The sequence below is a fragment of the Tachypleus tridentatus genome, chromosome 2 (genome assembly GCF_004210375.1).
Source record: "Tachypleus tridentatus isolate NWPU-2018 chromosome 2, ASM421037v1, whole genome shotgun sequence".
Classification (NCBI taxonomy): Eukaryota; Metazoa; Arthropoda; class Merostomata; order Xiphosura; family Limulidae; genus Tachypleus; species Tachypleus tridentatus.
In genome coordinates this window covers 35,147,066-35,160,813 of record NC_134826.1, presented here as the reverse complement: position 1 = coordinate 35,160,813, position 13,748 = coordinate 35,147,066, and the positions used below count along the sequence as shown (strand labels likewise).

The 13,748-nt window shown below is 33.4% G+C and overlaps 1 protein-coding gene across 1 annotated transcript in view; it reads left to right on the top strand.

Annotated features, from left to right (window-relative positions):
• Positions 1-13,377, top strand: part of Rad23 (UV excision repair protein Rad23) — a 37,206-nt gene extending 23,829 nt beyond the window's left edge. The window contains exons 4-8 of the mRNA XM_076484070.1: positions 2,637-2,821; positions 7,054-7,261; positions 9,744-9,861; positions 11,522-11,835; positions 12,561-13,377. Of these exons, the coding sequence (XP_076340185.1) occupies positions 2,637-2,821; positions 7,054-7,261; positions 9,744-9,861; positions 11,522-11,835; positions 12,561-12,671 (936 nt within the window). The 3' untranslated portion in view covers positions 12,672-13,377. The remainder of the gene's footprint in view (positions 1-2,636; positions 2,822-7,053; positions 7,262-9,743; positions 9,862-11,521; positions 11,836-12,560) is intronic.
• Positions 13,378-13,748: the final 371 nt, after the last annotated feature.

Here is a 13,748-nt window from a genome sequence, read left to right as displayed (position 1 = left end):
TTTTTTTTCTAGATATTGATATAAGAGAGACATCAGCCATACATGGGAGCCTACTGGTAATACCAGTTTAGATATGACACTTCATTTTCTACTTGGATTGAGTGTGACCCATCTTTATGATCATTATCTGTTCAGTACATTGTTCATGGAAGAGTGTCCATTGCCACCTTGTCATTCTGAACACAGAATTGTTCTGGTTCCTTAGTTGAACACAGTTTGTTCAATGTCTTCTTATAATTCCCAGACAAGAGGAATTTACCCTATCTATATGTTTGGGGATTGAGGATGAGTGCTCATAATTTATGATAAGTTATGTTTCCTCTGGTTGATTATGGCATTCAGGGTCCTGTGATTCTGAGTTTGTACTATTATCTTTTGAACTTTTTCAAGTTAAGTAGAGGGTTTGTTCACTTTGGTGTTATATATTGTTGATTCTGTTGTCTTGGTACACATCACTCAGTAGTTACTAGTTTATGTCCACTTGCATGTATATATGCATGTGGTCTAATTAATGTAGCCACTAACATGATGATTAAGAACCATTGTCCTCTAATTTTAGCCCTGAGCAGTGGGACCTCAGTTATTGGGTCGAGGCCTGACCCAACAGTAATAATGGATTACATCAAATTCCACCTGAATGGTATGATTTAGTTTCTGGATAAAGAGCATACCTGTTCTGGATGTAGTGTGGTTTCTCTGCTATGATGCTAAGCTTACATTGGCAAACCCACAATCTATGCAGATGCAAAGTGCATAAGTAATGCCCTCACTGGTCCCTTCACCTTATCTATGTGGGATTCTAGCTTTAGTGTGAGAGGAGGTAAGTATACCTCAGAAGTTAATATTTTCAATGTTAATTATCTTTTCTCACACTGACCATTAAGAGCTGGTGTTAAAGACTGCAGATTGGGCCAGTCCCATAAAAGTGATAATATTATATGAATTTGATGCATATATACAGTACTAGAACAGAGGGCACATTGATGAATGTGGAGAGTGTCACATGACAGATATATCACCAAGGTCAGTTAAGTGTGGAATAAAAGACTGGACCAAGCAAAAAAAATTCAGACTGATGCTTAGATATGCAAAGGATGAAAATTGTAGCAGTCAAGTAATAGCTGTAATGTAAGCAGTGGTATAATTAACTTTTGTAGGATTATATAATACATCTATATTATAAAGCTTTTAAACCAATGGCTAATGAAGATGTTACATCACATACAATTTTGGTTTATTGCTTGTGACCTTGGTAAAAACACAAAGTCTAATCTTGTTATTTAAGGGACTGCTAAGCCTTTAAAGTAAACATGAAATGCTGAAAACTATTCAGTAATCCTTTTGGGGCAATAATATTTTATAAGGACACATCACAGTTGACCATTGAGTGAGTTTATATTTGTGACAATAAGATTTGAAAATTTAAAGAATAAGATTTACTAAATCTTTATTGGTTAAATTCAGCACCCTGAACAAACACTGTATGCATAACAAATAAATATAATTATAGTTAATTCAATAAACATTTTTACCAAAAGTTAGAACAGACTTTATTAATTACTTGTATCTGATTAGCCAATTTATCTATTAGGATCCCATTTTATGCATTTGTAAAATGTTTTAATTTGTATATTTATGGTCATCTTCTGATAGTGTGAGGATAAAAATCTATGTAGTTATTCAAATTAGAGGAACATTGTTCAATGAATTTGTGAAGTGCACCAAACATTTCACTGTATTCCTGTTGATTAGTTCTTTTAGTAATGGGCAGAATTTGATTATCTTTAATTGTACAATGCAAATGGTATTACAGAAATTTCCATGTTATTATAACTGATAATCAGTTAAAAAGTAATCTCCAGTTAATGTAGGAAATTATGGTTTCTGAGGTATTTAGAATGAAAACTATGAACAGTGAATGAGTGGAACCAAGTGTGGCAATTTTATTAATTACATTTTGCCCTTGAGTATATTGATGGTAGAGTGAAAATTAATAGGTAATAACCTGAAGCATTTGATCGTGTTTTGTTCTGAAAATGAAAACTTTTTCAGATAATATAATAATGAGAATATTCTTATGGTACGATTTAGGTACTTTGATTGATTTAAAGGTGGTGTCAGTCTTGTCTGTGCCTTTGATACTATATTAACATTGTGATGGACAAGGACTCTTCCAAGAAGATAATGCAACAAAACACTGAGCTTGCTGTGTTTAAAATTGGTTTGTATATAACATTAACTTGAATATATTTAGGATTTACTTGAATGTTGCATTTCCTACAGCATTCCTTTTTTTAATATTTGCAAACCATTTGCTGATCATGCTACTCAACTGATAGATAGCAATGAAGCAAGACACCTTCTGGCATTTTGTAAAGTCTGAACATAAAGGAGGGTTCTTATGAATTAATAGTGCTTGTTGAAATTTATACTTAATGGCAAATAATCTATATAAATTTGTGTAGAAATCTTCATTGTTTAAAATTTAGTTGTCACTTGCTCTACTATTTATCCTAAAGCATAACTTTCTGTATGTATCTCATAAATGTGTGCATGTGTATGCTAGTTATATGATAATATTATGTACCTTGGTGCACATATAGCTGAATATTTATATTTTAAATTCTGGTTTCTAGCCCAAACCTGGAACAACAGATAGTCAGTCTTCACAAAAAAGTTCCACGTCACCATCATCAGGTGCTGAAGCATCTTCAGGTGTATCACAAACATCTGATACTTCTGTAGCAGATAGTAAGCAGCCACCAAGTGTTTCAGAAACAGTACCTGAGAAGAAGGATTCTTTAGCATCAGAAATAACAAGGTATCATTCTCATGTAATTATATAGTAACAATAAGATAACTTGCTTCTACACAGAGAAATGATGTTTGCTTCAAACATTTGACAGTGAAGTTTACATGCCACTAACTCCCATCTAAATTCCTGAATTATTCTGCATAATATCATGTGACAGAAGCCCTCCATCAATAAGAGGGTGAAACAGCTTTCATGCACAGTAACTGCTCTTTGTGTTTACACTCATGATAAATTCATTCTTTCCTTGGCATTGCATTGAACAGACAAGTTTAAATTTCTCATCTTGAGTTCAGTTTGATAAGACTTGCATATGTGAATGAACTTTAGATTTCATTTTCTTTATCTTTTGTTTCAAAAGCTTTATGTCTTTTCACAACTTCTCAAGTGATGATGACTTTTTGTCTTGTATTTGTCATGAAGTTAAACATACAGGCCCAATTTTTACTGTAACTGCTGGAGGCTTGTTAACTGCTAGAGACATTACAGTCTTTGTTAAGCATGTTGTAGATTGCATCATACTTACTAGGTCCCCTCCTCCTATCTCTCCAACTGATGTTTTTCTTTGGATAATGCCTTACTGATCTAGGAATGCCCTCAGCTTTTCAACCTACTTCTGGATGTGTTTTTTTCAATATGTTATTTTCATTATCTTTTGTTTGTGTACTTTAATATTTTCCATCCTTTGCACCATAAACCCAAATTTTGGGTTGGCTTCTTCCTTTGTATGATATTAGTATTTATACTATTTCTTTTCTCAAACAGCTCCACACTCATGACCAAATCACCTCACAATTCTTCTTTTGTTCTGCTTTAAAATGATTATTCCTCTTCTAAGTTCACTGTCTGTAGAATTTCTTTTGTCTGGTTGGGAAGGAGACCCTTTGCCTTTTATTTCACTCTCTAGTTCCACATTTCCATTCTTTTCATCTTTTTTTCACCTCAAGCTAATGTAATAACAACCTCTCTCCATGTTTTGTCAGGTGCATTTCATAGTGCTCCACCAGAGTTCTCTGAAAAGGTTTATTTCCTTTTTCTTTGCCATCTTCATCAGTTACTCTTCTTCTGCTCTGTCCCTTCTTAGTTGATTACTCTGATCTTGAGACATGCTAGATCTACGTGAGCTTCTTATAATTGCATACTTTCATTCTTCTTGTGTACATGGTTTTGTCAGTCTCTCTTTCATCATGCAGAAGTCTTCAGTGGTTTACATGTTTTATTGTAGACTCAGACTAAGGTTCCATGACATTAATTCTTGTTTTCTTCCTCTGATTTTGTCTTTCTAAACCTTGTCCTTTGACCCATGTACCTCATATGGTTCAGTCTACTGCCACCTTTCACATTACAACTTCCAGGCTTTCTTATTTTTCTCATCCTCTCACTATTTAACAGCTGGCTTAATGCTATTTATGTTAGTAATTATTTTGCTCTGCTGGGTCCAATGGGTACTCACCTCTCTTCACCAGTCATTATTTTAATTTTTCTGTCAATGAACAACTTTATCTTTCCAATGACCTTTCTACTTCTTTTCACTTGTCTCTCCTCTTCCTACTTTTTATCTTTTCTCTCTGATTCCATCAATATTCAGAAACTTAAGGATACAGTATTGGATTTTTTTACTGAACCTACCCTTTAAAGGACATACATCTCTTTTATGGGATTTTGCTTTTGTCTTTTTGTGGTCCCTAAGAAAACTGGGAACTAGTGTCTGTCAAATGATGTATCATCTCACAACTCATTTTTTATTGTTCTCTCATTCTGTTTGAAGAATTTCTTTTTTCCCTCATTGCCCTTTTCACCTGGTTTGTAGCTGAAGGTCAGTGTGTCAAATACCCTCCAACTCATTCTAATTGCACTGTCATCCAGATATTTGATTTTATTGTTCGAACTATCTTCCAAATCCTTGCTCTTCCCTTTAATATATCATCTGCTTTCTATTTATTCTTATTTCTAAGTACTTTCTCATGCCCACATCATATTTGGTACAACTGAGCATTTTCTTCAACTTTTGTCTTAACTCTATTCAGCCTTCTCCTCTCTGCTAGTGAGCCATTGAATGTCTGGTCACCAAGGCTTGAGCTTCTCATTCTCATCCTGTGCTAGAAATTCTTTTACTTTTGAGGATTTTCACTTACTTGTATCCCCTTATTCCTTTAGAGCATCTACACTTTGCAAGACCAATAGATTTCCTCTCAAGAGTGGTTGTCTTTAATTGTGAACCTTCACTTTCCTTTAGTCAAGAACTTATCTTGGTATCTAATCCATGCCAGTTATACACCTGGCATTCCTTTATCACCCCTACCCAGACTAGATCTCCATCTGTTTACTGATGCTTCCCTCTTGAGTTGGGGAATATTTTTGAATGTGGACATGACTTTTAGTATTTGAATCCAGGATGAGAGTTCACTCAACTTAAACATGCTGATACATCTCACTGTTCGTCAGTTATGTTTCCATTTTCTACCTCTTTTGGTTTATCACTTGGTCACAATCAAGTCCAACAATTTAATGGTTGTTTTTAATATCAGCTGTCTAAGAGCATCTGTTTCAGGATTTTTTGTGTTCAGATATTGATTCTTCTCTTCTAGACTAATTTTCATTGATTCTGCCTTGTTGCTTGTCATTTGCTTGGAGCTATGGACATTATTACAGATTGCTTTTCTTTGCTGAGCTGCATTATACCTTAAAAGTGGGCTTTCTACATCTAGGTCTTTCACTAGATTTGCTCTTAGTTGGGTGTGACATTCTTGAACACCTGTGCCATCCCTCTCAACTCTGAACTTCCTTTCATTTGGTTCAAAACTGGCTCTTGATACTCTCAGCCAGGCTTGGTTTTCTGTTTTTCTGTTTGCTTGTTCTCCACTTCAACTCCTTTATTGTGTCATTGCCCTAATGTGTAATACTCCTTGCTGAGTCCTTCTAGTGGTGGTTTTATGGCTAGCTCACTCTCAATTTCCTCTGCTTCTTTGCTCAGTGCTCCCACCCCTCTCATCCATACAGTGTTCACTTTAATGCTTTAACCTCAAGGTATACTGTCCCTTCACTTTCATGTGTGAAATTTCTCCAATCTATTACCCTTTGATTCATCCTTATCAGTCATTTCAGATTTCCTGTCACATTTCTATCATCCTTTCACTTCGCTTACTGATGATTGTGGCAAGTATCTCATTTTTAGTTCATCTGTCATTCCTTGTTTTCCTGGCATCCTTCTGTAAACTACTTGCCTTTTTTGCCTGACTATTTAACTGTGATTTGTGGGTCTCAACCGTTGCTTGTTATTAAGCAGTACAACAAGGTGTTTTCTTCAACTGTTCTCTCCCCTCTAATCCATTCATTCATTTGTTTGATTAACTTGTCACCCAACTTATATCCTGACTGCTTAATATGGTTTTGTACACCCTGTTCAAGTCATTGGCTTCTTGCTTTCTATACCATTTATTTCTCAAGACTGCATGGTCCGATTACTTCCTAACCACACTACACATATTGATGTGTTGACCACTTATGTGCATTCCACCCCTTCATGCAACATTTTTAGGGCCTTTCTCCTTTTTTTCCCTTTCATCTTGGGTAAAGAGTACACACTGGTTGAGATAAGATGCAATCTTGCCAGGGTCTGACCCTGTGGAGTACCTGTCATTGAATATCACACTCTATGGACTTTCAGGTACTTTCTGAAGGGTGCTTGTCTGTTTAAAATCTTGTACTTTCCTCCCCACTGCTTCAATATGGGATTCTGGAATTTCTCTGTACGGGTGTAAGTTATTATTTTGGAAGTTAACATTTTCTAATGTAAAAATCTATTTCTGATAGCTACTCATCTCTTCAAATATTCCTACCTGTTCTTACCATTTCCAGTGCATTTTTTTCTTACCATATCTAAGAATGAATTTATCATGAGTGCCAGTGCATAGGGGTAGTTACTGCTCTTTACTGTTGGTGAAGGGCTATTTTAAGGTGATAATGACATCATGCACTAGCAACAGTACCTATTAAACATATGAATTTGGGTAGAATTTAGCTTAAGGCGAGTGGTATGCAAATCTGATAGAGAGATACATGAGGGAAATATTAACATCAGTTCAAAACTTTCAATATAATGCTTGTTAATAAACTGTTTATTTTGGAGTTATTCATTTTCACAGAAATTATTAAAACATTCCTATGGTTAATTAAAAATGATTTCTTTATTTTGATAAGAAACTTTGCATTGTGAATGTGTTTATTTTCAATGTTTCTAGTCCCACTAACACATCTGCTGCCACAATTACATCAGCATCAGGTGCAAGTTTCAATCTTAGTTCAGCAGAATCGAGCCTGGTGATGGGAGAAGATTATCAAAAAATAGTGCAACAAATAATGGAAATGGGCTATGAAAGAGAACAAGTTGAGCGAGCACTTCGAGCTAGCTACAATAATCCAGATAGAGCTGTAGAATATTTACTTACTGTAAGTTTTCAAGAATTTATTTAACAAACTTGTATTTGAAACTTTAAATGTTTTTTTTTTAAGTAGCAAGTGTCTTTATTAACAAGTAGTTTAATTAAAATTTGAATGTAACTGACTAAAACCATGTAACATGCACATAAAAAGATGCTCATAATTAAAAGCTAAATAATTATGTCTCTACAAGTTTGTTTGCCTGACCGTGTAAAATTTGTTCAAATAGACCAGGGTTTATTTGTCTAACAAATAATGCCTGTCAACTTAAATTCTGTGCATGAAACTAGGGGAATAAGGAAAATTCAAGCAAGTTTATGAAAACTACCTCAGATGTTTTGTGGGTTAAGGGTAGTAACTCTATACTGTTTCTGCATTTGTCTTTGAACAAAGCTCAAATTAAATTGATATAAGCAATAAAATAACTATGATACCTTGAATTTAAGCTTGTGATTGGAAAAGGACTGGACTGTTGTAAATGTTTAATATTTATTCCATTATGTACTTTTATATCACTTTTTGGTTTTGCTGCATACTGTATATTAACTATTAGTTCTTTCATGTAAACTAAGAAAGTCTGGACAAATCTGGGACACTTCCAACTAAAACATTGAATGCCTTTTCTTGTTTGTTTGAATTTTTCCTCATGCAAAACTTCCCAAAGTCCTTTATGTATTTGAATAATCCACTTATTCATAATACTCTACTTTCCCACCTACCAACTGACTTATTTAACATAGGTGTTACATAAACCTGCTTTTCTCTCATAAAGGTATTTCTTAAGTTCTGAGATGCAGTAGAAATACCTTATTAAAGATTCAGGCTTCCTGTGTTCAGTACTTTTTTTACATTTCCTAAAAACTTCCTAATTTCATGAAAATGTATGTTTTAAGTTGAAAATTATATCAAACATTAAATCCCCAAAACAGCATCAGTCCAGTAAAATTTTATTCCAACAGTTTTACTTAGGCTAGTAGGCTTCACTACATTGGTTGAGTTTATAGATAAATAATGCTGAGTCTTTTTGGGGTATTTCTGATAACTATTGGGATTTTAAGGTGACAGTAGGTTGTACCACAATACTCTTTCTTCTTATATTCCACCTCATTCTCATATTTCCCAGTAAACCCTAACCATGATTAAGCTTTTTCTGAACTATTTTCCTGTTTCCTTGAGTCCATTTTGATTACACCTGAGCGATATGATGTCCTGCTATAAGATACAGTTTGGAATTCTTATTTCTTCCCTTTTCATCTGGCATTTAGATTAGAAACACTTTTCTACATTCTTTATTGCCACATAAAAGTGAGCAGATGTTGCTCTTTGGAAATGAACTAAGGGTGCCATTTGGTGGCTAATGATGCCTTAGCACCTCTACATGCATATTGTTGGATGGGGATCATTCTAGATTCTATTTTCTGTCTTGATATTCCCATTATGATGTTTTTTCAGTGCTGCACCCATTTTGTGGGCCTTCATGGGTCTTTTTCAGTTCACCCTGGTGCACAGTAATTTGGCTGGTTTGTAACTCCTTGGTCTGTTGATTGTGTCTTTTCATAATATATATCTGAACTCATCCCCCATAAACCTTTTATTAAAGGAGCAAAACATATAATCCTCCTACTTGTTAAGGCCATTGTCTGCTTCCCATTTTTGGCTCTACCAGTGCTATAAACTATTGCCACTTACAAAGCATACCCTTATACTGCTGTCAACAAGGTCATCTTGGGTGAAGAATTATTCTGATGAGAGAAGAATGCTTTCTTTCCGACTCTGGTGTAGGGTATGCTTTTTCTGTAAGGCCTAGTGTTCTCCACTCACTTTTCCTTGATTCCAGTCCTAAGTGTTTACTTTGTATTTGGAATTCTACTCTGACTCTACATGGCTACTTTTTTTGTAGTCTACATACCTTATTTTCCTGCCCTGTAGTTGTGGCTCATTGTTTTTTATCTCCCTGACAGTGAATTTTAAATTTTTAGAATTATAATAAATTTCAAACAAGTTCTTACCTTTTAAATACCTTTTGTCTATCTTCTCACAGTGGAATTTACATTAAGGTTTGAAATAAATCTACATTTTGGCAGTAAAAGGGGAGCTTAGGTAAAATCCACTGAGGGACACTGACGTGTGTAATAAATCACATGATGTGTGGGAGAGTGGAATATTGTGGGTAAGTGATGTACAGAATATATAAAGGATATTTGGAAATCTTGATCTATGTGGTTGTTGACAGCACGATTTAAAATTCAACAAGGAAAGGCAGTCATACAACATTTAGTCTCAAGAAGTGCCTTATCTTCTGAAGTTCCTGACTGATATATAGGATTTTTTTATACAGCTGTAGTTAAAACACTAATTTCTATATTCACAATTTGGAATAGTAATATTTGTTATTCAGTTTTGTGCACTAAGTTGATTATAACACTGTATAATTCTGAAAAATAAAAAGTCTTTGTTTTGAGCATTTTTTATTTAATTACTCTTCTATCAGGGTATCCCTTCTCCCCAGGAATCTTCACAGCCTTCAAATGAAGAAAGAGAAGTAACTTCTCCAGCACATAACCCATCTTCCAACACTAGTACTAATGTTTCAGCAACAGAAAGTGAAGGTTAGCATTTCAGTTGTATAGTTATTTCATGAAAGAAACATTGTATAACAGAAAGAATATTTGACATTTTCCTATTTTCTAGTTGATCACAGACTTATTTGATGCTGACCATGTGTTTACTCTTTCAGTGATTTATAATTTGATATACAAGTTATATGTATTCAAGGGCACGTGTGATGTTATCCTTATGATTTGAAACAGTATTGTTTACATTGTATTCTTCAGTGAAACTTACAGCTTAATTACATAAAGGTTTAAGGAGATTTATTGGCAACTTTATACTTATTTGGTTATTTCCAGGAACAAAATTTGTTTCTGGTGAGTGTTAATAACAGTACCAATATCTTCCTCTTTTCGGGGGAAATAGTGATAAGTAAGTGTAAAGAATGTCATTAGAATGTAATTGTGCACATATTAATATAATTTATTGACCAATAATTCACATGTTTGTTGGAGCCACTTATATGTTAATTTAAACTGATAAACATATGTTTGTGATGTAGAAACAACTTTTTTTTCTCTCCAGATTTTACATATATTAATGTAGTAGGCTAGGCATGACTGTTAACTGATTAGAAAATCTTGTGATTTTTCACTCTGATGTTCCAAAAATGTTCTGCACTTTGGGACCATGAATGTGTTGGTCATGTTCCACTATTCAGTTAGACAAAACTAATTCAACATTTGGTGGTTGCTGTTGACTAGCTGTCTTTCCTCTATTTTGTTGGTTCAGATAACACTTGTGTAATATTGAATGAAAACTCTGAAACAAATAGTCAGTTAAACAAATTATCATTTTGATATATTGTTAATACATAATAGTTATATGATTTTTGGTAACTTTTTAAAAATAATCAATGTTTTGATGTGGTTTTATTTTTGAGATTTGTGAACCAAATGTTTTGTCGTAAGTTGCATATATTGATAAAGTTATTAGTAAAACACTATTTACTAAAAATAATGTATAGCTAGCAGAGTATTGTAGTCTTCACTTTGGTTGCATAAAACTAGAAATTTATTCTAAAACACACAAAAAAAAAACACGGCCCGGCATGGCCAAGCGTGTTAAGTCGTGCGACTCATAATCTGAGGGTCGCAGGTTTGCATCTGTGTCGCGCCAAACCCTCCCAGCCATGAGGGCGTTATAATGTGATGGTCAATCCCACTATTCGTTAGTAAAAGAGTAGCCCAACAGTTGGTTGGTGGGTGTTGATGACTAGCTGCCTTCGCTCTAGTCTTACACTGCTAAATTAGGGACAGCTAGCACAGACAGCCCCGAGTAGCTTTGTGCAAAATTAAAAAAAAACAAACAAACACAAAAAATATAGTGAAGTGAATAGAACTAAAAATATTTAACTGAATGTGTGAAAATTTGAATGTACAAATAATTCAAGCTTAAAAGATATACTTATGATAAATTAAAATTTTTTAAAGATTATTTTGAACACTGCACTTTACAGTTTGTTAAATGATGTCTTAATAATGTAGAGATTATATTTTCAGTATTTTAACTTAGTGCTTTTTTAGAAAGTATCATTAGTAATGTTTTTGTTAAATTTATTTTTCTATCATTGCTTAATGCAGTCTGATGTTCTAATTAAATAAATTGTCCTGTACATCATCTGTTTTATTTCTCATTTTGTTTTGTTTATTACATTAGAAGATCCTTTGGCTTTTCTGAGAACTCAGCCCCAATTCCAACAGATGCGGCAGGTCATTCAGCAGAATCCCCAGCTGTTGAATGCAGTCCTTCAACAGATTGGACAGAGTAATCCCCAGCTTCTACAGGTGATATCACAAAATCAGGAAGCCTTTGTTAGAATGCTGAATGAACCTACAACAGGTTCGAGTGGAAGTGGGAACACTGGTAGTCAGGCTTCAGGCCAGGGCACTGGCAGTAGTGGGATTCCTGCTGCCTTTGAAGGTGGGGTCACTGCCCAGGTTACTCCTCAAGATAAAGAAGCAATTGAACGAGTAAGTGAATACAGAGTAGTAAAGTTATAGTTAATAACTGAACTGAAATTCCTCTGGGATATATCAAAAAGACATTGTAGTGATTTTTATTAATTGTTTGAGCAGTGCATTTATTTGGTTTATATTTAAAATTGGAGCAGCAGAACTAATATATATATATACGCGTGTGTGTGTGTGTTGAGAAGTGGATTTATAATAAATTAACAAAAACTGATTCTAACATAGTATATATAGTTTTGGAGAATAATTAATTACAATCAGCTTCACAAATAAATTGGAATATCTTTCTTATTCTCTGATTATACCTGTCATTAATTCTTTCTAGCACATGGTTAGAACCAGGTAGCAGTCACTGAAAAAGTAATCATTTTTGTAATATGATATACATAATTTCTTTTGTTATGAAATATATTAAATTTAGTTTAACTTCCACACAAAGTACTTGTAGCTTTTATAGGTTTGATTTTTAAGTTATAGCAAGTTAATTACATTCAAAGGAAAACATTTTTATATTTTTTGGTATACAAAATATTTTTAGATTCTTTGAAGTCACATTAAAATATACTGATGTTATAGGACAGAAAAATTCAATTTAAGACTATTTTTTGTAAAACCTTTAATTACTTGAGAAACAAATACTTGTTGCTAAGATTTGTTCACATCCAACTTTTATAGTAAAAGTTTTATTTTGCAATTTGATTTATTTTTCTTTTATTTATTCACAGCTCAAAGCTCTAGGATTTCCAGAGTATCTGGTCATTCAAGCTTATTTTGCTTGTGACAAGAATGAAAACCTAGCAGCAAATTTCCTTTTATCTCAGAATTTTGACGATTGACAGCAAATGTGTCATTGGATTTCACCTGTTTTAGAAAACTTTATGGAGTTTGCAACATCACTAAGACAACCTTAGGAAAAAACTGGCAAAAACCTAACAGGCAGGCTTGCAACCTCATGATATCATTCACTTTAACTCAAGGAAAAAAAAAATACTGCTCTAGTGGGCAATAGAAAAACTGGTCTGTTTTGTTGTACCCTTTTGAAGTTATTCTTCTAAAGTTGTACACTGTTGAATTGTATCTCCAAATGAAAATAGACATAAAACAAAGATATATACTGTTTTTAATTTAAAAGTGCTATTAATGTAATTGGGAGGGATATAGAAATTTTCTTTAATCATTTAGAACATTAGCAGTTACATCATACAAATTAGAGACAAAAGTATAATATAAAGTATCAGTACTATCACTATTTGTTTTACTAATGTCAATTGTTGATAGAATTCCAAAGGATCTATGCATTTGCTTAGTTTTTCCTGATCAGCTTTTAAATCAAGGTCTCTTCCTAGTTAGAAAGCAAATTTTCAAAATTTCTAAGAATGTACTATAATATTTGGAATGTTTGATTGTGCTTTATTTTGTTTGTCTGCTAATCGTCTACAGAAAATTAAGCTTAAAATAAACTAAAGTGTATTTGAATTTCATCTGTTTTTGCAATATGTTCAGAAACTGTGTTCAGTAACAAAATAAACATAGTTACAAATATTCATGGTATTGTGTCAATTTTTGTTTGTAATACATTCATATTTTTTGCAGTTATAAATAGAACTTAAGGTTCTCAAACTTTTGTTTTCAGTAGAATCATTATAAGTGTATCTCAGAACAGCTGCTGTGAGTATTAACACTTTTATTGATAAGCAGAGAACAATGTTTCGACATTCCTAGGTCATTTTCATTAATAACAAATAGTCTGAATTAAACCAGAAAATTGAAGATAAATATTCATCAGGTACACTCCTTAAATTCTTTCTGTTTCAGTATGTTGTGTTCACAGCAATGAGATCATATTTGTTTGGTTTGTTGATATTGGTGGTAGGTAAAAATGTATAAATATGTTTTATAGAAGTACACTGTTT